General features: G+C 40.6%; 1 protein-coding gene across 18 annotated transcripts in view; it reads right to left on the reverse strand.

Annotated features, from left to right (window-relative positions):
- CCDC169 (coiled-coil domain containing 169) overlaps positions 1–23411 on the reverse strand; it is a 112144-nt gene that overhangs the window by 22695 nt on the left and 66038 nt on the right. For 11 of the 18 annotated variants that reach the window (XM_077159045.1, XM_077159044.1, XM_077159057.1 and 8 more), the window contains 2 exons: positions 19859–19957; positions 19540–19593 (listed from right to left, as the gene is read on the reverse strand). In XM_077159045.1, the coding sequence (XP_077015160.1) occupies positions 19540–19593; positions 19859–19957 (153 nt within the window). Of the gene's footprint in view, positions 1–583; positions 670–19539; positions 19594–19858; positions 19958–23411 lie in introns of all 18 variants that reach the window. The other 7 variants (XM_077159051.1, XM_077159046.1, XM_077159053.1 and 4 more) reach the window with 2 other exon arrangements.

Below are 23411 nucleotides of genomic sequence, written 5' to 3' on the forward strand. Positions count from 1 at the left end.
CTTGGTTCATATTTTACAGTGTTGAACTATATGCAAATATGTTCATGGTCTATGTCCTGTGGAGATAAGGTCACATAAGGCAAGGATTTCCTGAGTAATTCTCTTATATGTAGTACAGGGCCAAGAAAAATTATTTGCAGAAATAACCTCAAACCTATAAAACATTCATCTGTTACTTGTCCATCTTAAAATGTTTTTGTTTGCATAGGAAAACAGATTAAACTGTGCTGTCACCTATATTTTCTTCAATGCTCACTGAAATGAAGACATTTCCTCACTAACAACATTAAGGCTGACAATTCAATTGTATTTATATTGTTGTACTTTTATACCTCCTTGGGTACAGCATTGCTTTAGCTTAAATAATATGATTTTGTCATGTTTGAAAACCAAAAAGATTTCTGGGACCTATTAAAATGTCTGTAAATAATAAGAATGAAGAGAGCAGAAACTTCAAGTTCTGGTATGTTACATTGTTGCTATAAAATCTAGTTTTACTTCCCACATACCACAGGCACCTGCCTTGCCAAGCCCTTCTCGGCAGCTGGAGTTACTTAGGAAGCTTAGCCAGAGCTGAACTTACGTTCTCACTAGACTCTCCTTCATTCTGGGCAGCTGCTCCATCCTTTTAGAAGCCTGCTGTGAGCCGGACACCTGCAACACAGACACCTGCAACACAGACACCTGCGCGCTTGTTCCTGCACGGCGCCTGACGCGCCGCTCAGGTGCCGCCGCTTCCCGAGCCGCTTCCCGGCCAGGTGCGGGGCAGCACCGAGGGGAAGGGCCCGGGAACGCCGGCCCTTTCCGGGATTCTGGAAACGCCCCCCTCAGAGTCGCAATCCATGCGATTTAAAAACAAATAGAGGGGAAACTGCGAAAAACCGAAAGTTGGTGTGGCTCGAGGAGGGGTGGCGGGCCTTAACGGTGGCCTGTGCCCGAGCGCCGGGCCGAAGAGAGGCGAAGGAGGCCACACCTGGGTTTGGCGCCTGGGGACGTCCCCTCCCCGTGTAAGATGAGCGTCCAGGTCATTTCTGAGGCCGCCGGGCGGGCGCGTGTGAACTGAGGAATTTCACTCACTCGCTCGGCAAACGTGCCCGAGCCGCCCCTGCGCGGCGCCCTGGGAAGATCTAGAAGTGAAAGACCTGGCCCCGGAGGTCGCCGGGCGCGTGGCACAGGCGCTCTGAAAGCGCACCGGGGTGCAGGGCGCTCAGGCGTCAGGGGAGCCCCTGAGTAGCAGCCGAATGCGAAGCACGGAAAGGGCGCGGGACCGGCAAGGGCAGAACCGCTCCAGGCAGGAACTGCGCGTTTCCTTGGGCTGCACAAGAAAAGGAAAAGCCAACTACAATATTTATTCATAAGGTCGTGGCGCGGCTGGGGGCGCCGGCAAGGCCACGCCAGAGAAGCGCGGTTGTGACCGCGGGCAGGTCCGAGCCCCGGAGGGGCCACAGGGAGCAGAGAAGAAATGGATGTGGCCGGACACGTCTTTACTAGTATAGTAGAGAGTATACCTGAACTACTGGGTTCAAATCCGAGAACTTCCGTTTCCAGCTGAACTACGTCGCAAGGAATCGCTAATGAAACTTAATGGTTTAGCTCAGGAGAAAAACCCAAACACATGGGAAGACAGCCGGCTGCTTTCAAATCTCTGCAAGCTGTCCTGTAAAGAAGTGTAGCACCTGCTCTGTATATTTCAGAGGATGGAATTAAAACCAAAGTCCGGAAGTTTCAAAGAAAGAGAATGAAAGCTTTAACAATTCCAACAATTCTGCCTGATAGCGAAATAAGAGTGGTCTCAGGTCCCTTATTTGTGAACTGAAAGTCCTGTATTCAATGATATCTCAGATCCATTGCTAAAATTCCAGCCTAGGGGAACAGAAGCGAAGACTTAGTTGGTGCCATGTGGCCTAAGTCTTTCTGTGCACTTGTAAACCACACCCTGTGCCTGTGTGTTCTGAAAAGCAGCATCCACACTACAGACCCAGCATGTCAACTAAGACTCTCCACTTGGGGAAACTCTGTTTCTGTCAAAATAATGAACTGAAAGTGAGAAGAACACATAGAGATAGCAGAAATGTAAACAAGACTCAGCAAACAGCTCCAGTTATCTATCAAAGAATAAATTATTTATGCATTCATCGTGAAAAGAACTGCAAATTACCCATTCACCTTCCAGTGGCTGCAGTGGGCACATGCTTGGAGCCAGCTTTGAGTATAAAATGAACACTTCACTCTGGATTAAAAACCCTTATTAACACTGACACTGGAGGACAGCATTAACATCTGCTTGGGAAGCTGTTCAAACAGGTCCTTATTGAATGTTCAGTGATCCCATGTAATCACAGTGGCAACTATTCCATCTAAATGAATTTTTCAACTAAACAAACGTAAATGGATGTGTCAAGGACAAAAGACTTTTTTTTTCTTTGTGGTATATTTTTTAATAGATTTTATTTTCAGGGCAGTTTTAGGTTTACAGAAAAATTACTATGAAAAGAAGAGAGTTGCAAATACATTCCTACATGTACACATACACACACAGTTTCTCCTATAATTAGCTGATTGCATCTGCTATAATTGATGACCCAATATTGATACATTATTATTAATGAAAGTCCATAGTTTCCATTAGGGTTCAGTCTCTGTGCTGTACTGTTCTATGGATTTTGGATAAATGCATAATGTCCTGTACCTACTATTACAGTACCATACAGAATAGTTTCTTTGCCCTATTTTAAACCTTTTTTTAAATCTATTCACCTCCCCTCAGCCCTGCCCCTGGTCCCCTAGCAACCACTGTTCTTTTCATTGTGTTTATAGTTTTGCCTTTTCTAGATTGTCAAATAGTTGGAATCATAGAATGTAGCTTTTCCAAACTGGCTTCTTTCACTTAACAATTTACTTTTAAGTTTCTTCCATGTGTTTTCCTAGCATTACAGCTAATTTCCTTTTATCGTTGACTAATACGCCATCGTTTGGCTGTACCATAGTTTGTTTATCCATTCACCTACTGAAGGACATTTTGGATACTTTCCATTTTGGGCAATTATGAATAAAGCTCCTATAAATACTCAGGTTCTGGTTTTTGTGTAGATATCAGTTTTAACTCATTTGGTTAAATACCTAAAAATGATTGCCATATCATATGGCAAGCATGTGTTTAACTTTAAAGAAATTGGCAGACTGTTTTCCAAAGTGCCTGCGCCATATTGTGTTTTCTCCAGCAATAGATGGGGGTTTTGTTGCTCTACATCACCGCCAGCATTTGCTGTGGTCAGTGTTTTTGAATTTTAAACTTTCAAATAGGTGTGTGGAGGTATCTCATTATTGTTTTAATTTGCAACCCCCTAATGACATATAATGTTGAGTATCTTTTCATATGCTTATTTGCCATCTATATATCTTCTTTGGTGAGGGATCTGTCCATAACTTTTGCCCATTTTGTAATTTGGCTGATTTTTCCCTTATTGTTGATTTTTTAAACTGTTTTTATTGTATAGTATAACATATATACAAGGCAAAGAAATAAAAAAGCAGTAGTTTTCAAAGCACTCTTCAACAAGCAGTTATAGGACAGACCCCAGATTTTGTCATGGCTACCATACGATCCTCTCACATTGTTCCTTCTAGCTGCTCCAGAGTAAGGAGGCTAGAGGGCTTAAATATTTTTTTTACCATCACAATTGACTTTTTTCCTTCTTTTTTGTGAAATATAACATATATACAAAAAAGCTATTATTTTCAAAGCACAGCACCACAGTTAGTTGTAGAACATATTTCAGAGTTTGATATGGGTTACAATTTCATAATTTTAGGTTTTTAGTTCTAGCTGCTCTAAGATACTGGAGACTAAGAGAGATATCTATTTAATGATTCAGTATTCATATTCATTGATTAAATCCTATCTTCTCTGCTTAACTCCACCATCACCCTTGATCTTTCCATTCCTCTCTTTAGGGGTGTTTAGGCTATGGCAATTCTAAATTTTTCATATCAGAAGGGTCTGCCATTAATATGGGGTAGGGAGATAGAACTATCTGATGTTCTGGAGAGGCTGGCTAGGTTTCAGGATTTATCTGGACCAGGGACAATCTGGAGGTTGTAGGTTTCTGAAAAGTTACACTAGTGCATGGAACCCTTGTGGAATCTTATATTGCCCTAGGTGTTCTTTAGGATTGGCTGAAATGGTCCTGGTTGGGGGTTGGCAGGCTATGATAGGTAGCAAGGTCTAACTGAAACGCGCGTAAAAGCAACCTCCAGAGTAGCCTCTTGACTCTATTTGAAGTCTCTCTGCCCCTGATATTTTATTAGTTACACTTCTTTTCCCCCTTTTTGTCAGGATGGCTTTGTTGATCCCACGATGCCAGGTCTGGATTCATCCCTGGGGGGTCATCTCCCACATTCCAGGGAGACTTTCACCCCTGGATGTCATGTCCCACCTAGAGGGGAGGGCAATGATTTCACTTCCAGAGTTGGGCTTAGAGTGACTGAGGCCACATCTGAGCAACAAAAGAGGTCCTCCAGAAGTAATTCTTAGGCATGGCTATAGGTAGTCTAAGCTTCTCCACTACCTACATAAGCTTCACAAGATTAAGCCTCCTGATCGGGGGCATGGCCTATTGATTTGGTTGTCCCTAAAGTTTGACACAGTATCAGGTGATTCCCTGATGGGAAGTTTTAATAGTTCCATATTTTTCTCCCATCCCGGAGCCCACAGGATCAGGAAGGAAGCCGGCTGCTGTCCTTAATGCGCCACCCTCACCAGCGCAGCCCTGCGACCCCACTCACCCCCACACCCCACGTACCTGGACCCCGTCACCCACCCCTACTCCCCACAATCCACGCGCCCCGTGCCCCACCACTCCCTCGTGTGTGTCCCCGTGCCCCACACCCCACCCCACGCAGGCACGCCCACCCCACACCCCCACCCCTTGCACGCACATGTCTGCCCCAGCCCAACCCCCTCTCGTGCACAGGCAGTCCTGCCAAGCCCCTCCTGAGCCCTCCCTCCCAGCCTCTGCCCCTGCAGGTGGTCGGCAGTGGGTGACAGCTGTGGGTGCTCACCTCCATACTCAGCCTACACCTGTCCCATCCCATGCAGTCGAGTGGCCCCACCCTGCCCCTCCTGGGCTGGCCACATGTGTACATCAGTTTACGGCCCTCCCATATCTGGGCACGCACATGGCCCCCACTCATGACTCCAGGGCTGGGCAAGCACTGACCTGCACAGCCAGGCCATATCCACCCCCAGCCCTGGCAGGTGCAATGCCGACCCGCTGCCCTGAGCTCTGCGCATGCGCACAAATGGCCCCAAGCCCTAGACCAGCGCACACCAGGGCCCCGCCCCTGAGAATTGTGCACCTGTGCAGCCACGTCCTCCCCGCTGGGTGCCCATGTCACAGCACCAGCACAGCATCCCCAACCTGAGCTGGTACCTGCTCTGCAACTGCTGTGTCCCGCCCGGTGCCCTGCCCTGCTCCACATCCATCCCACAAATACAAGGCTTTAGTCTACTTAAGGAAATCAACTCCCAAAGTAAACCAGTCAAGATAGTCATATGCCGTGAAGACAGCAGACGATCACTAAGCATGTCACAATGCAGACAGATATAGCCCAGCCTAATGACCAAATCAAAACACGTGAGGGGACACAGGCATTGGAACAACTAATCAAAGGTGTTCATATAACTCTACTAAATAAAATAAATGGGATAGCAAACGACATAAAGGAGATCAAGAAGACACTAGAAGAGCATAAAGAGGAATTTAAAGAATAAATAGGCAGATATCATAGAGATCAAAGATGCCGTAGACCAAATAAAAAGTATACTCAAGACATAACAGCAGATTTGAAGAGGCAGAAGAAAGAATACTCAAACTAGAGGACAGAACAACTGATTTTGAACACTCAAAAGAGCAAATGGCAAAAAAGATCTGAAAATTGGAATTGGATCTCAGGGAAATGATGGACAAAACGAAGTACACAAATATAAGAATCATTGGTGTCCCAGGAGAAGAGAGGGATAAAGGGCTAGGGAGACTAGTTGAGAATATAATGGGGGAAAACTTCCCAACCCTTATAGAGGACATAAATATGCAAATCAAAGAAGCCAAATGAACTCCAAACAGAATAAATCCAAATAGCCCTTCCCCAAGGCACATACTGATCAGTATGTCAAATGTTGAAGAGCAGCAGAAAATCCTGAAAGGGCAAGAGAAAAACAATCTATTATATACAAGGGATACCAAACAAGACTGAGTTCAGACAACACAACTAGCACCCTGGAGGTGAGAAGGCAGTGGTGTGATGTATTCAAGATCCTGAAAGAGAAAGACTTCTGGCCAAGAATTCTGTACCCAGCCAAATTGTTCTTCAAATTTGAGGGAGAGATTAAAATTTTCACAGACAAACACATTCTGAAAGAATTTGTCAACAATAGCCCGGACCTATAAGAAATACTAAAGGGAGATCTGCCAATTGAATAAAAAGACAGGAGAGTTAGGTCTGGAAGAAGAACAGAATTGAAGAGTACCAGTAAGGGTTAGGGACATCCAAATAATAGGCCAAGCCCTAGATCTTGAGGGTTACTCTTGTGAAGCTTATGTAGGTAGTGGAGAAGCTTAGACTACATATAGGTATGTCGAAGAGTTACTTCTGGAGGACCCCTTTTGTTGCTCAGATGTGGCCTCAGTCTCTCTAAACCCGGCTCTGCAGCTGAAATCATTGGCCTCCCCACCATGTGGTATATGACATTCAGGGGTGAAAGTCTCCATGGTGGCATGGGAGAGGACTTCCAGAGATGAGTCCAGCCCTGGTGCCGTGGGATCAACACTTCCATCCTGACCAGAGGGAAAAGAAGGGTTACTAATAAAGTATCAATGGCAAAGAGAGTTCAAATAGAGTCAAGAGGCTACTCTAGAGGTCATTCTTATGCAAGCTTCTGTTTGATATTGCTACCTATTGTAACTTGCCAAACCCGAACCAAAACCATTCCAGCCAATTCTAAAGAACACCTAGGGCAATATATAAAATTCTACAAAGGTTCCAGGCACAAGGGTAACTTTCCAGAAACCTACAACCTTCCTATGGGTCCCTGGACCAGATAAGTCCTGAAACCTAGAGAGCCCAGCCTCTTCAGAATATCAGATAGTTCCATCTCCCTATTCCATATTATTGACAGCCCCTTCCAACATGAAAGATTTAGAATGGCCATAGCCCAAACACCCCTAAAGAGTGGAACAGAAAGATCATATGTGGTGGTGGAGTTATACAGAGAAGATAGGATTTAACAAATGAATATGAATGTTGCATCACTAAATTGGTATTTCTTTTAGTCTCCAGTATCTTAGAGCAGCTAGAGCTAAAAACCTAAAATTCTGGAATTGTAACCCATAACAAACTCTGAAATCTGTTCTATAATTGTTGTGCTGTTCTTTGAAATTTATTACTTTTTTGTGTATATGTTATTTTTCACAAAAAATTTTAAAAAGCCGATTATGATGATGAAAAAATACTTATTCTTTCTAGTCTCCTATATTCTGGAGCACCTAGAAGGAAAAATCTGATATGATGGTATGGTAGCCCATGGCAAACTCTGGGATCTGTCCTGTAACTACTTTGGAAATTATTGCCTTTTTTTCTTTCTTTGTTTTGTATATATGTTTTATAACATAATAAAAAGTTTTTTTTAAAAATTACAGTTATTCATTGCTGGTACATAGAAAATAAATTGAATTTGGTAAATTAATGGTATGCTACAACCTTGCTATAATCTCTTATTAGTTCCAGGAGGATTTTTTGGTCTATTCTTTGGAAGCTTCTACACAGACAGTCATATCATTTGTCAACAAAGACAGTTTTATTTCTTCCTTCCCAATGTATACACCTTTTATTTCTTTTTCTTATTTTACTGCATTAGCCAGGACTAATGTTGAATAGGAATAGTGAGAGGGGACATTCTTATTTGTTCCTGACTTTAGGTGGAAAGCATCTAGTTTCTCACTATTAACTATTATGTTGGCTGTAGGTTTTTTTGTATATGGTCTTTATTGAATGAGGAAGTTCCACTGTATTGCAAATTTGCTCAGAGTTTTCTATGGTTTTTTAACCTGAATTGATGTTTCATTTTGTCAAATACTTTTTCAAAGTATCTTCCAATATGATCATATGACTTTTCTCCTCTAGCCTACTGATGTCATGAATTACATTAGTTGATTTTTTTGGATGTTAAATCTTGCAAACTTAGAATAAATCCCACGTGGTTATAGTGTATAATTCTTTTTATATATGTTGCATTTGATTTGCTAATATTTTGTGCAGGATTTTCATGTCTGTGTTCATGAGATATATGATTCTGTAATTAATTATCCTTCCTATAACTGTCTGTCCCTGGTTTTGGTATTAGGGCAATGCTGGCCTCACAGAGTAAGTTAGGAACTGTTCCCTCTGCTTCTATTTTCTGGAAGAGATCACATAGTATTGATATCATTTCTTGTTAAAAATTTAACGTTTTATTTTGAAATAATTTCAAACTTACAGATAATTGCAAAACTAATACAAATCCCGTACAGAGAACTCCATCAACCCTCCACCTAGATACTCAGATCCATCCACTTTTAATGTTTTGTCACATTTGCTGTATTATTATTTTCTTTCTTTCTATTTATCTATCTTTGAACATTTGAGAGTAGGTTTTATAAATCATGCTTCTTGAACATTTTAAACTTTCATGTAATTTTCCTAAGAAAAGGGATATTAACTTATGTAACCACCTTAAACAGAGTTATCATGCTCAAGAAATTTAAAATTTTGATGATTTTAAATTATTTTTAAAAACTTGATGAAAAGTTTATAGTCTATGTTGCATTTTTCATATATCCCAGTAATGTCCTTGTGGGGGCTTTTTCTCCTCCATTCTGAGAACATGTGTTGCTTTTACTTTTTATTGTCTCTTTAATCTCTTTCTCTCTTTTTAATTGTGGAAACCTATCTACAACATGAGCTTTCCCAGCTTAACCACTTCTAAGCATTGTGCTACCTTAATCACCATCCATTTCCAGAACTTTCCCATCACCCTAAATAAAAACCCTGCACCCACTGTGCATTGTCTTCCCCTTATCCCTCCTCCTCCACCTCAGAACCTGTACTCCATTTTCTATCTCTAGGAGCTTGCATATCCTGGTTCATCTAAGCAGAATCATATGAAATCTGCCCCTTTATATCTGATTTATTTCCTCAGCATATGTCTTCAAGGTTCTTCTGTGTAGTAGCATGCATCAAAATTGTTCCTTTTCAGGGTTGGATTATTATATCAGTGAAACAGAACTGGTGCGTGCGTGTGTGTGTGTGTGTGTGTGTGTGTGTGTGTGATGTATAAGTAAATATGAGATTTGCTGTAGTCACATGAGACCGTGGGAATGGCAAGTTCAAATCCCATAGGTCAGGCTGCAAGCTGGGAACCCTGACGAAGGGAATTTTCCAGGAGAAGCTGGCTGGTAGAAGGAGAGATGGAAATTATTCCTTCTGACTGGTGAAATCATTACTTTTCCTTTTATAGCCTTTACCTGATTCTATAAGACTTCTTTCATTGTTGAAGGAAATTTTAGTCAGCTGATTGTGGATGTAATGAGCCATCTATGCAATCAACTTACTGATTATTTAAATCCACAAAATATCCTCACAATAACAATCAAATCAGTTCTGGGTCGACCAAACAACTGGACAACGTCATCTCCCCAAGTTCAAGTTCATACTTGAACTTATCCATCGCAATAATATTCCACTGAATGGATATACCATTTGTGTATTTGTACTCTTTTTTCTTTTGAGAAATATCTGATCAAGTCCTTTGCCTATTTTTATAGTGAATCCTTTAGAATGCCTTCTCATTTCTTTCTATGCATTTTTTTCCCATTACTTTCTTTGCAGTTCCCAGGTAGCTTAAATTTAACATCCCAAATCTACAACGGTTTAGTTTGATTTGATACCAATTTAACTTTGATAGCATAACTAAGTTCTCATACACCTCCATCCTCTACCTTCAGTAGTTCTTTCACAAGTTACATATTTATGCATTTTAAGTCCAAAACCATTGATCCTTCATTATTTTATGCATTTGCTCTTTTGGATCATATAGGAAGTAGAAGTGGGGATATAAACCAAGAATACAATAGCACTGGCATTTATATTTACCCATGCTGGAGGTCTCCGTTCCTTCATGCAACGTCAATCTATTGTCTAGTGTCTGCCTGTCCTTCCAGCTTGGAGAACTCTACTTAACATTTCTCTTAGGGCTGGTCTAGTGGTCACAAACTCCATCAGCTTTTGATTATCTGGGAAAATTTCAATCTCTTCCTTGTTTTTGAAAGACAGCTTTGCTGAATATACAATTCTCAATTCAGATTTAAAAGCACTTTAAATTTGTCTTCCCACTGCCTTCTTGCCCCCGTGATTTCCCATCGAGGCTCCCTTGTATAGAGCATGTCGCTTCTCTCTTACAGCCTTAAGAGTCCTTTCTTTGACTTTGGCATCCTACAGCTTGAATATCATGTGTCTTTCTTTGGATCTACTTGGGTTTAACATGTTTGGAGTTCATTGAGCTTCTTGAATATGTATTTTCATTAAACATGTTAAGTTTATAGCCATTACTTCTTCAAATATTCTTTCTGCCCCTTTCTTTCTTCTTTTGGGACTCCCACAATGCATCTGTTGGTAAATATGATGGTGTTTCATGAGTCTCTTAGGCTCTGTGTTCTTTTTTCCATTCTTTTTTCTTTCTTTTCCTCAGACTGAATTATTTCAATTGTCTTATCTTCAAGTTTATTGATTCTTTCTTCTGCCAGATCCAATCTGCTGTTGAACACTTCTAGGGAATTTTTATTTTATTATTAGAATCTTCAGCTATGTTTCTTTCTTTTTCATGATTACTCTTTATCACATTCTCTTTGCACTCCTCTGTTGCTTTCCTGATTTCCTTTAGTTCCTTGTCCATGTTTTCCTTTAGCTTTTTGAGCATATTCAAGGCTTTTCTTTTTTAGTCTGTGTCTGGTATGTTGAAGCTCTGGCCTTCCTCACTGATGGTTTCTACTTCTTCAGCCTGTTCTCTGCATGAGCCATCATTCCATTTCTTTATGTGTTTTGTAATCTTTCATTGCAAACTGGACTTTTACATATTTTAGTGTATTATCTCTGACATTTAGACATTGAGGCATCAACAAACAAAATTCAAAACCAACCAAACAAGAAGCAACCACCTTTCTCAGTCTTTACAGATTGACCTGTGCAGGTATCCTTCAGAGCTCATCTATACTAACGATATATTTTTAAAACAGACCGGGGCACAAGGGTGGGATCCTCCCCAGTCTTTTCTGCTTATGCCTCTCATCCTGGGCACGGACACATGCCCTATGAACTCCCCATTTACTTGGAGAATGTCTCCTTTTACCTAAGAATGGTCCCAGGAACTGGACTGTTCGTCCCACTGCCAGCACACCTTTCCCTGGGGCAGTTATGATTTGACTGCTCTCCTACAGCTTTCTTTGGTAGAGCTTCTTGAGTTGCTTCCTGCATATGGAAGGAGTTCCAGGCCAGCAAGCCTGTTACAGGCTCCCTGGTTCAGTCCTTCACGCTACTACAGACAGATCAGACAGACAGACGCCACCTCATATATGCAGATCTTTTCTGCTCCCTCTGGAACCACAACCAGGGACCCGCGCTGGGGCACTGCTCAGCTCCACGTGGGGCCATTGAGGGCATGGGGGAGGGGCCAGTCAGGTGCCATGAAGAGGGCTTCCTACCACTTAGCTTGCCTTTTCTTGATTCAGTGCTTGCCCAATTACTTCAAGCTTTTAACTGTTTTGAGAAAGATGGTTCTGTCAGTTCTTACTTGTTACTTAAAGTGTCTGTGTGGGAAAGGAGCCCTGGAGCAGCTCATGCTGCCATTTTGATGATCCGAGAATCCAGGACCATTTCATTTTAACTGGTTAAATATTTAAAACCACCTGGGCCTGTTGCTTTCTGTTTTTGAAGGTTATTAATTGCTGAATCAATTTCTTTAATAGAAATAAGTCTATTCTGATTATCTATTTCTCCTTGTGTGAGTTCTGGTAGATTGTGGTAGAAATGGATGACAGTCTATTTTATATCCACTTTGTGGGCAGAGAGTTGTTCATAATATTTCTCCATTAGCCTTTTAATGTCTATGGCATCAGTTGTGATGGCCCCTCCTTTCATTTCCGATATTAGTCATTTATGTCTTCTCTTTCTCTTATTTTTTGGGGGGTTAGCCTGAATAGAGGTTTGCCAGTTTTATCAATTGTTTCTAAGAGCTTTTGGTTTTGTTGATTTTCTCTGTTATTTTTCTGTTTTAAATATTATTTATTTCTACTGGTTTTGTTATTTCTTTTCTCCTGCTTACTTGGGATTTCATGTACTCTTCTTTTTTGAGTTTCCAAAGATGGAAGCTTTGATTATTAATTTAGGTCTTTCTTCTTTGCTAATATATGCATTCAGTGCTATAAATTTCCTTCTAAGTGCCACTGTATCCCACAAATTTTTTTTTTGCAATCAGTAATTCTTAATATCATCACATAGATGCATGATCATCATTTCTTAGTACATTTGCATTGATTTAGAAGAAGAACTAGCAAAACAACAGAAAAAGATATAGAATGTTAATATAGAGAAAAAAATAAACATAATAATAATAGTACAAAAAAAAAGACAAACAAACAAACAGACAGACACAAAAAAACCCTATAGCTCAGATGCAGCTTCATTCAGTGTTTTAACATGATTACTTTACAATTAGGTATTATTGTGCTGTCTATTTTTGAGTTTTTGTATCTAGTCCTGTTGCACAGTCTGTATCCCTTCAGCTCCAATCACCCATTATCTTACCCTGTTTCTAACTCCTGCTGAACTCTGTTACCAGTGACATATTCCAAGTTTATTCTCAAATGTCGGTTCACATCAGTGGGACCATACAGTATTTGTCCTTTAGTTTTTGGCTAGACTCACTCAGCATAATGTTCTCTAGGTCCATCCATGTTATTACATGCTTCATAAGTTTATTCTGTCTTAAAGCTGCATAATATTCCATCGTATGTATATACCACAGTTTGCTTAGCCACCCGTCTGTTGATGGACATTTTGGCTGTTTCCATCTCTTTGCAATTGTAAATAACGCTGCTATAAACATTGGTGTGCAAATGTCCGTTAGTGTCTTTGTCCTTAAGTCCTTTGAGTAGATACCTAGCAATGGTATTGCTGGGTCGTATAGCAATTCTGTATTCAGCTTTTTGAGGAACCGCCAAACTGCCTTCCACAGTGGTTGCACCATTTGACATTCCCACCAACAGTGGATAAGTGTGCCTCTTTCTCCGCATCCTCTCCAGCACTTGTCATTTTCTGTTTTGTTGATAATGGCCATTCTGGTGGGTGTGAGATGATATCTCATTGTGGTTTTGATTTGCATTTCTCTAATGGCCAGGGACATTGAGCATCTCTTCATGTGCCTTTTGGCCATTTGTATTTCCTCTTCTGAGAGGTGTCTGTTCAAGTCTTTTTCCCATTTTGTAATTGGGTTGGCTGTCTTTTGTTGTTGAGTTGGACAATCTCTTTATAAATTCTGGATACTAGACCTTTATCTGATATGTCATTTCCAAATATTATCTCCCATTGTGTAGGCTGTCTTTCTACTTTCTTGATGAAGTTCTTTGATGCAAAAAAGTGTTTAATTTTGAGGAGCTCCCATTTATTTATTTCTTTCTTCAGTGCTCTTGCTTTAGGTTTAAGGTCCATAAAACCGCCTCCAGTTGTAAGATTCATAAGATATCTCCCTACATTTTCCTCTAACTGTTTTATGGTCTTAGACCTAATGTTTAGATCTTCGATCCTGTATCCCACAAATTTTGATGTTTTATTTTCATTTTAATTTGGTTCATAATATTTTTTAAATTCTCTTGAGGTTTATTCTTTCACCCATGTGTGATTTAGATGTGTGCTGCTTAATCTCAGCTATCTTGGGGTTTTCTAGCTATGTTTTTGTTTTTGCTTTCTAGTTTAATTCCATTGTGGGTGAAAGCATACTTTGTATGATTTATAACTTTTAAGTTCCTTGAGGTGAGTTATTATGGGCCAGGATGTGGCTAAGTGATTGCTCCACGTGAGCTAGAGGAAGAATCTTTGTTTTGCTGTTGTTGGAGTACTCTACGAATGACAATTTGATCCAATTGATCGATAGTGTTGTTCAGTCCACTTAACTCCTGCCTCATGTGTCAACCACTGATAGAAGAATGCTGACTCCAACTGTAAAAGTGGATTTGTCTGGGAGTGCAAGGGTAGTTCAGTGGTAGAATTCCTGCCTGCCATACAGGAGACTAGAGTTCAATTTCCAGCCCATGCACTTCCCCAAACAAACAAAAAAACCCCAGATGAATAAAAATTCAATAAATGGTGCTGCAATAAGGGATACTCACATGGAAAAGAATGAATGTGAGCCCTGCCATACAACATACAAAAAATAAAAGTGGATTTGACTATTTCTCCTTACAGTTCATCAGTTTTTGCCTCATGTATTTTCATGTTTTGTTGTTAGGCACATTTACATTTGGGATTATGTTTTCTTAGAGAAATGACTTTTTATCACTACGTAATGTTCTTTTCCATCCTTGATCATTTTCCTTGCTCTGAAATCAGCTTCGTCTGAAATTACTGTGGATACCCCAGGTGGGTTTTGGTTGGTGCTAGCATAGTATAGCTTTCTTCATCCCTTCACTTTCAATCTGTGTCTTTATATTTCATGTGGGCTTCTTGTAGACAACATATAGTTGGGTCTTGGTTTTCTTTGTAACCCATTGTGATAGTCTCTGTCTTTTAATTTGCGTATTTATACCATTGACATTTAAATGGATTATTGATATAGTTGGATTAATATCTACCGTATTTGTAACCGCTTTCTATTCATTGCCCTTGTCCTTTGTTTCTTTTTTGTCTTCCACTCTTTTTTTTTGCCTTCTCTGTTTTAATTGAGTGTTTTATATGACTCTATTGTCTCTCCTTTTCTAGCATATCATACTTCTTTTAAAAATTACTTTAATGGTTGCTCTAGAGTTTGCAATTTACAATTAATCCAAGACCACTTTCAAATAACACTACAGTGTTTCACAGGCAGTGAAGTTACCTTATAACAGAGTGCTCCTGATACTTCCCTCCTGCCCCTTATAAAATTATCATCATACACTGTATTTGTCCATAAGCTACAAACATCCAATATATTGTAGCTATTATTATTTTGAACTGTTTTTGTTAGATCAGTTAAGGATAATAAAAATAAAGATTTTATTTTACCCATTTATTCCTTCTCAAATGCTGTTTCTTTCTTAATACAGATCCAAATGTCTGCCCTATATCATGTTCCTTCTCTCTGAAGAATTTATTTTAACAGTTCTCACATGGCAGGTCTATTGGCAACAAATTCCCTCAATATATGTTTGTCAGAGAAAGTCTCTATTTCTATTGCACCGTTGAAGGATAATTTCTCCGGAAACAGAATTCTAGGTTGGTGGTTTTTATTTTGACACTTTGATATCTCATCCCATTCTCTTTTTGCTTGAATTGTTTCTGAAGAGAAATCGTGCCCTTGTGTCCCTCCAGAGTTAAGGAGAGTTTTCCCTTTAACTTCCTTTCAAAAGCTTCTCTTTGTTTTTGATTTTCTGTAGTCTGAATATGATATGGTGTTAGGCATATATTTTTATCATATTCTCTTAGCTTGCTAGGTCTGTGGTTTGGCATCTACAATGATGTTGGAAAAATCATAGCATCATTAAGTTCAAATATTTCTCCTGTTCTGCTGTCCTACTGTTATTTCCATTACACATTGTTCTACCTTTTGTAATTTCCCACAGTTCTGGGATATTCTGTTCCTTTTTTTTTTTCAGTGTTTTGTTTCTTTGCTTTTCAATTTGCAAAGTTTCTATCGACATATATTGAAGCCCATTGATTCTTTCCCCAGCAGTGTTCTGATGGCCCATCATAGACACTCTTCATTTCTGTACAGTGCTTTCTTTATTTTTAGCATTTCCTTTGGATTATTTCTTAGAGTTTCATCTCTCTGCTTACATTACCCATCTGTTCTTCCATGGTGTGTATTTTCTCCACCAGAATCCTTAGCATACTGATCATACTTTGGATTCCTAGTCTGATAATTCCAAAATCTCTGCCATATCTGAGTACACTTCTGATGCTTCCTCTGTCTCTTCAGACTATACGGGTTTGCCTTTTAGCATGCCATGTAATTGTTTATTGAAAGCTGAACATGACCTATCAGGTAAAAAGAGCTGAGGTAAGCAGACTTTTACTGAGGTTTTATATCTACTGCTACTTAGATGCTGCAGGTATACTATTTTCTGTGGCTGTAGGTGTCAGAGGCTAAAATTCCCTCTGGTGTCCTTGTCTTTGTTTCCCCTATTTTCCTTGGGTTTCCCTAAAGACTCTTTCTTAACTAAGATGTGAGTCCTGCAGTTCTTTTCAGCTGTAATACAGGAGTAGGACTGAGCTGGTAGTGAGGCGACGGGGAGGGGAAGCAATCTATGGTTAGGTTGTGATCAGGCTCAGCCTTTCAGTGTGGCCGTGCCCTTCACAGGCACTTTGAAGCTTTTTTTCCTCCCACTCCTTCCATGGGCCAGAAATCCAGAGGGAGCTGGAGTTGGGCCTTTCTCTTCCCCCAGGTCAGCTGGGCTCTGATAAAGCCCACACTGGTTATGCTGTGTTGAAAGTTTTCCTTGAGGGCAGGCAGTTAAGGAAATCAGCATTTTCCCTGCACATTTCAAAATGTGCTTTTCCCCTCCCCATAGAGAGCATAAAGGGACTTTTTCTCCTGTTGTCACAGCCTTGTGGGGCTCCTAGAGGCAAAACTCATGAAAGTGCAGCCCCCTAAGGCTGGGCCTCCAGGAGTCTTTCTCTCTCAAGTTAGTCCATGCTCAGTAAGGAGTCAATTCCTCTTTAATTATTCCACCTGATGCTGGCTCCAGTGGTGGTTCTGTTCCCAGTAAGCTATGAGTCACTTTCTGCCTGTCTCTCTAGTTTCCATGGCAGTGGTTTTTCTTTCGACCTCAATTCTCTAATGGACCTAAGAAGAGTTGTTGATTTTCAATTTTTCATCTCTTTTTCTTGTTGTGAGGCTGGAGTGACAACCTCCAAGCTCTTTAAATATTGAACCAGAAACTGAAAATCTCAAAGACTTTTCAACCTTGAAAAAATCCTTCCACTAGGTTTTATATATCACTTTATCCTCAGTGACTTGGACTCCTTATTATCAAAGCACATTTCTACATTACATTCAGTTCAGCAAATATTGTTCGACATGAACTCTCTGACAGTCTTTGTCCTAACTATAAGGGAATCAAAAGAATGAGACTCTCTCTGACCTCAGGTAGGAACCTCCAGCTGAAAGAAGTAAATATATATCAACAAAAAGGAACCAGGAAGAAGTCTAAGGCAAGTGGACATTTTAATTCTGATGCCCCTTTCAGAGAGAGGGGCAGTGAGTGGTAGCTACGGCGACGAGAAAGACGAGAGTCATCTTTCCCTGGAAACTAAAGCTGGTCCTGTGCCAGGCACCTTGTGCCGTGCTCTGCCCGCATTGCATCTCCAGCACTCACAAAGCCCTGCACAGCCCTGGCCTCCTTTCCTTTTTCACAGGCCAAGGAAAGAAATTAACAACTGGAGTGGCCACACAGCAATAAGGGCAGGCCTGGATTCAAATCCATTTAATTTCATTTCCCATGACTACAAAGCCTGTAGTCTTTTCATCATATCGTGGTCTCATAAAGGAGGTAGTAATTGTGTTAGCCCTTGAAGGAGCTGGAATTAGCAGATATGAAGAAGCTTTTTCCAAGTGGAGTGGAAAATCTGAGGAAAGGCACTGTGCTGTAGGAGGACACAGTGCTTCCCACCATAAAGTGTGAATGACTGACCATTTTATGGACAAGCGGCTACAAACCCTAATCTACCTTGTCTAATTTCCTACTTACCTTAATTGCCACTGCAGGTCCAAGGCCCCTGTTACCTACTGCCACCCTTTCATCATCACACTTTTCTATATATCCGCTTCACCCCTCCAATCCCAAAATCTAACCCCCTTTCTCTCAATCCCTTTCGTGTAGCCCTGTAGATATTTTAGGTCAATCATCAGAAGAAAACCCTTTACTGTGAAACCCACTGTCCAAGGCCCCCTACCTCCTCGCCTAGCCTAGCTTTGTCCTGGGGACCCCAAACCCTCCTCTGTGATCATCCCTTTGCTTTCTCAGGGGAAGCTCTCCAGAGCCACATCTTGGATTCTTTTCACCCTGTGTAATCTCCCTTTCATTCATTCAATGGCTTCACTAACCATCATTATACTGCAAATTCCTACATCTGTATCCCCAATCCTCATCTTTTTTTCTGAGATTTGTATATCCAGTCACTCATTGGACAGCACAGATTGAAAACGGAACTCATATCCGAATCTTAAAACAAATACACAAATGAAGCAGTAAACATTTGAAGGTCAAATATGAAAACATTTAAGGACAAAAAGCAGATGTGGCAACTGCCATGGACACTGAGAAGGAGAAGACAATTGTAGCAGTGACATCAGAAGCCAAAGATAGAAGATGGCACTGAAAACATCGAAGCAAAAACTCTACAATCCCAACATCTTAAATAAAACTGAAAGACAAATGACAAACTGTGGGAAATGTGCAGCATCTTCCATAATTGCTGATCACTTTCCTGTCCTGTTACCATGTGCAAGTACAACTTTCCAGCAACAGCTTCCCTGCATCTCTCTGCAACTCCCATGCACAAATATGAAGTGAAATGTCTTGAATTTCATATTTACAGAATTTCATATTTACAGAGTCAAATATGAAAACATTTAAGGACAAAAAGCAGATGTGGCAACTGCCATGGACACTGAGAAGGAGAAGACAATTGTAGCAGTGACATCAGAAGCCAAAGATAGAAGATGGCACTGAAAACATCGAAGCAAAAACTCTACAATCCCAACATCTTAAATAAAACTGAAAGACAAATGACAAACTGTGGGAAATGTGCAGCATCTTCCATAATTGCTGATCACTTTCCTGTCCTGTTACCATGTGCAAGTACAACTTTCCAGCAACAGCTTCCCTGCATCTCTCTGCAACTCCCATGCACAAATATGAAGTGAAATGTCTTGAATTTCATATTTACAGAGGCAAGGGTTTCTCTGCTTGAATTCTAGCACTTATAGGTCAAACTCAAAGCATAACTAATGAAGGAAATATGCAAAATATCCTCCGGTTTGGAAACCATTCCATCTCTTTTTCATATCTTTTATATCTATATAAGTGTTTCATATTTCCTTTCCACTGTCTATATTTAGAAAGTTAGTCCCTTTTCTTCCACAATTTCAATATCTGTTTTCTCTACCAAATCAAATCAAACCACAAAAAAGTGAGAAATTTTAAGATATATTATGAGAAAATCTTTAGAATTTCAAAGTAATAAAAAAAAAGTTACCTGTGACATTTCAGCTAGACACGTGTGGCGCTCGCTGTTGGTCCGATGGTAAGCCTGAGGGACAGAGGGAACAGAGGGGACAGAGGAGATGGAGGGGAGAGAGGGGACAGAGGGGACAGAGTGGACACAGCGTCAGCGCTGCGGCATGAGAGACCCATGTAGCAAGACGCTGCCAAGTTAGAGTTATGTCTCTATCCTTAAAAACAGGCTAGTAAATGGTTTCATTAGCCTTTCTGTCACAATATATAGTAGGTTTGCAATAGCATACTAAAATAATGGCAAGTTTAAAGTAATTGATTAATATACAGTAAAAACAAACCTTTGCTTCTTGTTCCAATCTAAGTGCATAGTCTTTTACTTGATTTTCAAGACTCCTTTTTTCTTTCTCTAGCTGCTTAAGCAATGAATTTAAGGATTCCTGAAGGTATAAAAAGTAAATTTTCTTACATGTAATTGTATTCTATGATAAGAAATGAACATCAGTTTCTTCACTAACAAAATGCTTTCTACCCCTAACATTCAGTGATTTTATAACTCTGTCATATGGACTTTTTAAGTAGTGGTAATAATAATCACAACATTTACTGAGCTCTAACAATACGCCATATACCATGCTAGCTGCTCCCCATAGACTATTTCATTTGAGCCTTTTCACAACTCTATAAGACAGCTAATATATTTTATTTTCGTTTTACTGTTGGGTAAATTGCAGCTATTACGCCGTAAGAAGCTGGAATTAGAACCCAGGCAATTTCACCCCAAAGACCATGCATGCGAGCCGTTATTCCATTTGCACTCACACTGCTGCTACCACAGCAAAGAAGGAACAAGGAATGCAACTAAAGGCCCTCCGGTGTAAGCTTCAGGAAAGAACAACTTGAGGAGCCAGCAGGAGAAGAGGCATCCACAAGAGGGAGAAGCTCATGGCTCCTTCTTAGAAAGAGCGGATGGACTGTTTTGAGTTGCTTCAATAACACAGCCCATATAGAATTAAAACTTATGATTATAGGTAGCATATGAAATTATATAAAATATATATAAAATTATAAATTACTGATAAAATTCATAATTACAATGTATAATTTGCATGTATAATTTATATCTTGCAATTTAAATTATGCTAGTTTCCCAGAAACTTACAAAATACTTGTAAGCAAATCCTTACAGAAAGCTTCAGCTCTTCACAATAAGGCTGTCAGGATTGTGATCTTAGTTTCCTGAACTGATCTCCTAATTTCCCTGTGTTCTAGTTTGCTAGCTGCTGGAATGCAAAATACCAGAAATGGAACAGTTTTCAAAAAGGAGCATTTAATAAGTTGCTAGTTTACAGTTCTAAGGCCCAGAAAACGTCCCAATTAAAACTAGTCTATAGAAATGTCCAATCAAAGGCATCCAAAGAAAGATACCTTGGTTCAAGAAGGCCGATGAAGTTCAGGGTTTCACTCTCAAGTGAGAAGGCACATGGCAAACACAGTCAGGGTTCCTCTCTCAGCTGGAAGGGCACATGGCAAGCATGGCATCATCTGCTAGCTTTTTCTCCTGGCTTCCTGTTTCATGAAGCTCCCCAGGAGGCGTTTTCCTTCTTCATTTCCAAGGCGCTGGCTGGTGGACTCTCTGCTTCGTGGTGCTGCAGCATTCTTTACTCCCTCTGAATCTCCAAAATGTTTCCTCTTTATAGGATTCCCATAAACTAATCAATACCCACCCAAATGGGTGGAGATACATCTCCACCTAATCCAGCCCAAAAACCACTCTTGATTTAGTCACATCTCCAGGGAGATGATCTAATTGAGGTTTCAAACATACAGTACTGAATAGGGATTAGAAGAAATGGCTGCCTTTACGAAATGGGATTAGGATTAAAACATGGCTTTTCTAGGGGACACACATCCCTTCAACTGGCACAGCCTGGTTATCAACCTTGTTCACACTACCACTCTGCTTTCCTCACTCTTTAGGTTTGATGAAAAATCTCATTTTCCTGATTGGAATCTTTCTCTGTGTTTTGTGTCAGTCCATCCTTTACAAACTCCAGAACCTTCTTTCCTGATGCTGCTTTTTCCTAAGAGCTTTCTACCACTCTGCTTTAGCTTTTCAGAGAGGACTTGGATTGTAGGAGATAGGATTAAAATAAGACCTGCAGAATTAGTTGGGAGCAGATGGCATTAGGGTGGTGTCGACAGTAAACTGTGGAGATTGTAGTCTGCTTTATGTTATCTGATTTATGTAGAACAGTCTGGGGGGAAGAGAATGTTTGTTTACCTCAAATGGTTATTTTAAGTATGAAGGAAGATTAGCACTCTGTTCCCTCAGGAAATGCATGCACGCCATTTGTCATCCTGCAGTATATAAGCAGGATCTGGTTAAGAATAAATTTGTCTGTTGTCTGTCATCGCTGATCTTCAGACCGCCTGATCCCATCTCTTTCTCGTCATTCCTTGATATCCTTTGAGCTTCGGTTCTGTAGGAAGCAACATTGGATGTTTCCTGGGCACCAGAGCCTAGAAATGTGGAGGAAACTTCAAGAATCTTACAATCCCTCTGCTGAGAGTAAAGCCTCTATTGAATCAATGACAGGGACAAGAAGTCCTGGGAAGAGGTGTGGGTGACTCATGCAAGTGGGAATGAAGGGTGGCTGTGGCAAGACTCATCTGCTCCTTTGCTGAATAGCAAAGACATGAACAGAAAAGAGAAAGAATGACAGATGTAGATGAGAGAGAATAGAAATCCAACCTGCCTGAGACCTGATGTGTCAACAGAATCGATACTGAAAGCTCTGATTGGAAAACATTTCCTTAATGTAACATTATGATGAAGCTGACAATTGACAGCATTCTATGGGTCCCAAATAAAGTCAATAAAAGACAACAAAACCTGCCCATAGCTCAACTGAATGCCTACATTTCTAAGAAGAACAAAGAGCTCTCTAAGATTATAAAAAAAGACAAAAAATCACTTATTTTGAGGGACTTGAAATCAAGGTAAGTTTGTTCCTGTGAACCGCAGCAATGTCAGATGTTAGGGTGGGAGGGTCACGTGACTGCTCTCCAGCCACCTGCTGACATTAGTTTAGAGGCTGCCACCCCACTTAACATGTGTCTGTGCACATAAGAGGCGCCAACCCTTTTAAACACTATTTCAGTGGGAAAGCACAGTCTGAGTTCTAAAAGAAATGAGCTTCCAAGCAAAGTACTGGGAATAAAAATTGCTTTTATATTAAAGATGGCCTGAATACGATATGATCCCAAATTCTAGGAGCTCCTATAAGAAATGTACACTGAAAAGAGCAGTTGAAATTCAAAGCTGCATATGATTAAATGCCAAAGTGAGAAACATAGACCAGTAAATGCTTCACAAGTTTTTTTTTTAAAACATAGATTAATGTATGTAGAGCATACCTGGCCCCCCAAAAGGGAAAGACTTGGATGGACAAAAAAGAGGGGACTGAGTGGAGCCACATATTCATCACAGGCTTGAATCAGAAATGATGTTTTTAGTGGTCATGATGGAGCGGAAGCAAAATGTGTGCGCCATGAATGAGCAGCAAGGCAGGAGCCAGGGAGGGCAGTTCCTCCAGGCGAGGGTCCGGGTGAGGGTCCCTGGAGTTCCTGGAAGCCGGAGCCAAGGTGGGAAGGCAGCGGGCTTTAGAAACGAACGTGTCTGCTACTGCAGCGATTTGCAGTTCTGATTGTTGAGGCTTGAAAACATCATAGACTTTCTTTGAGATTAGATTGTCTCTTGTCCTACCCAACTAGATTCGCTGTCTCGGAGCCTAATTTTGCAATTCACTCATTTATTCATTAATTCAAGAAAACACTCACCCAGCACCTCCACGTGCCGGGCCAGCATGCGAGGGGTGTGCAAACTGCACA

The sequence above is a fragment of the Tamandua tetradactyla genome, chromosome 4 (genome assembly GCF_023851605.1).
Source record: "Tamandua tetradactyla isolate mTamTet1 chromosome 4, mTamTet1.pri, whole genome shotgun sequence".
NCBI lineage: Eukaryota > Metazoa > Chordata > Mammalia > Pilosa > Myrmecophagidae > Tamandua > Tamandua tetradactyla.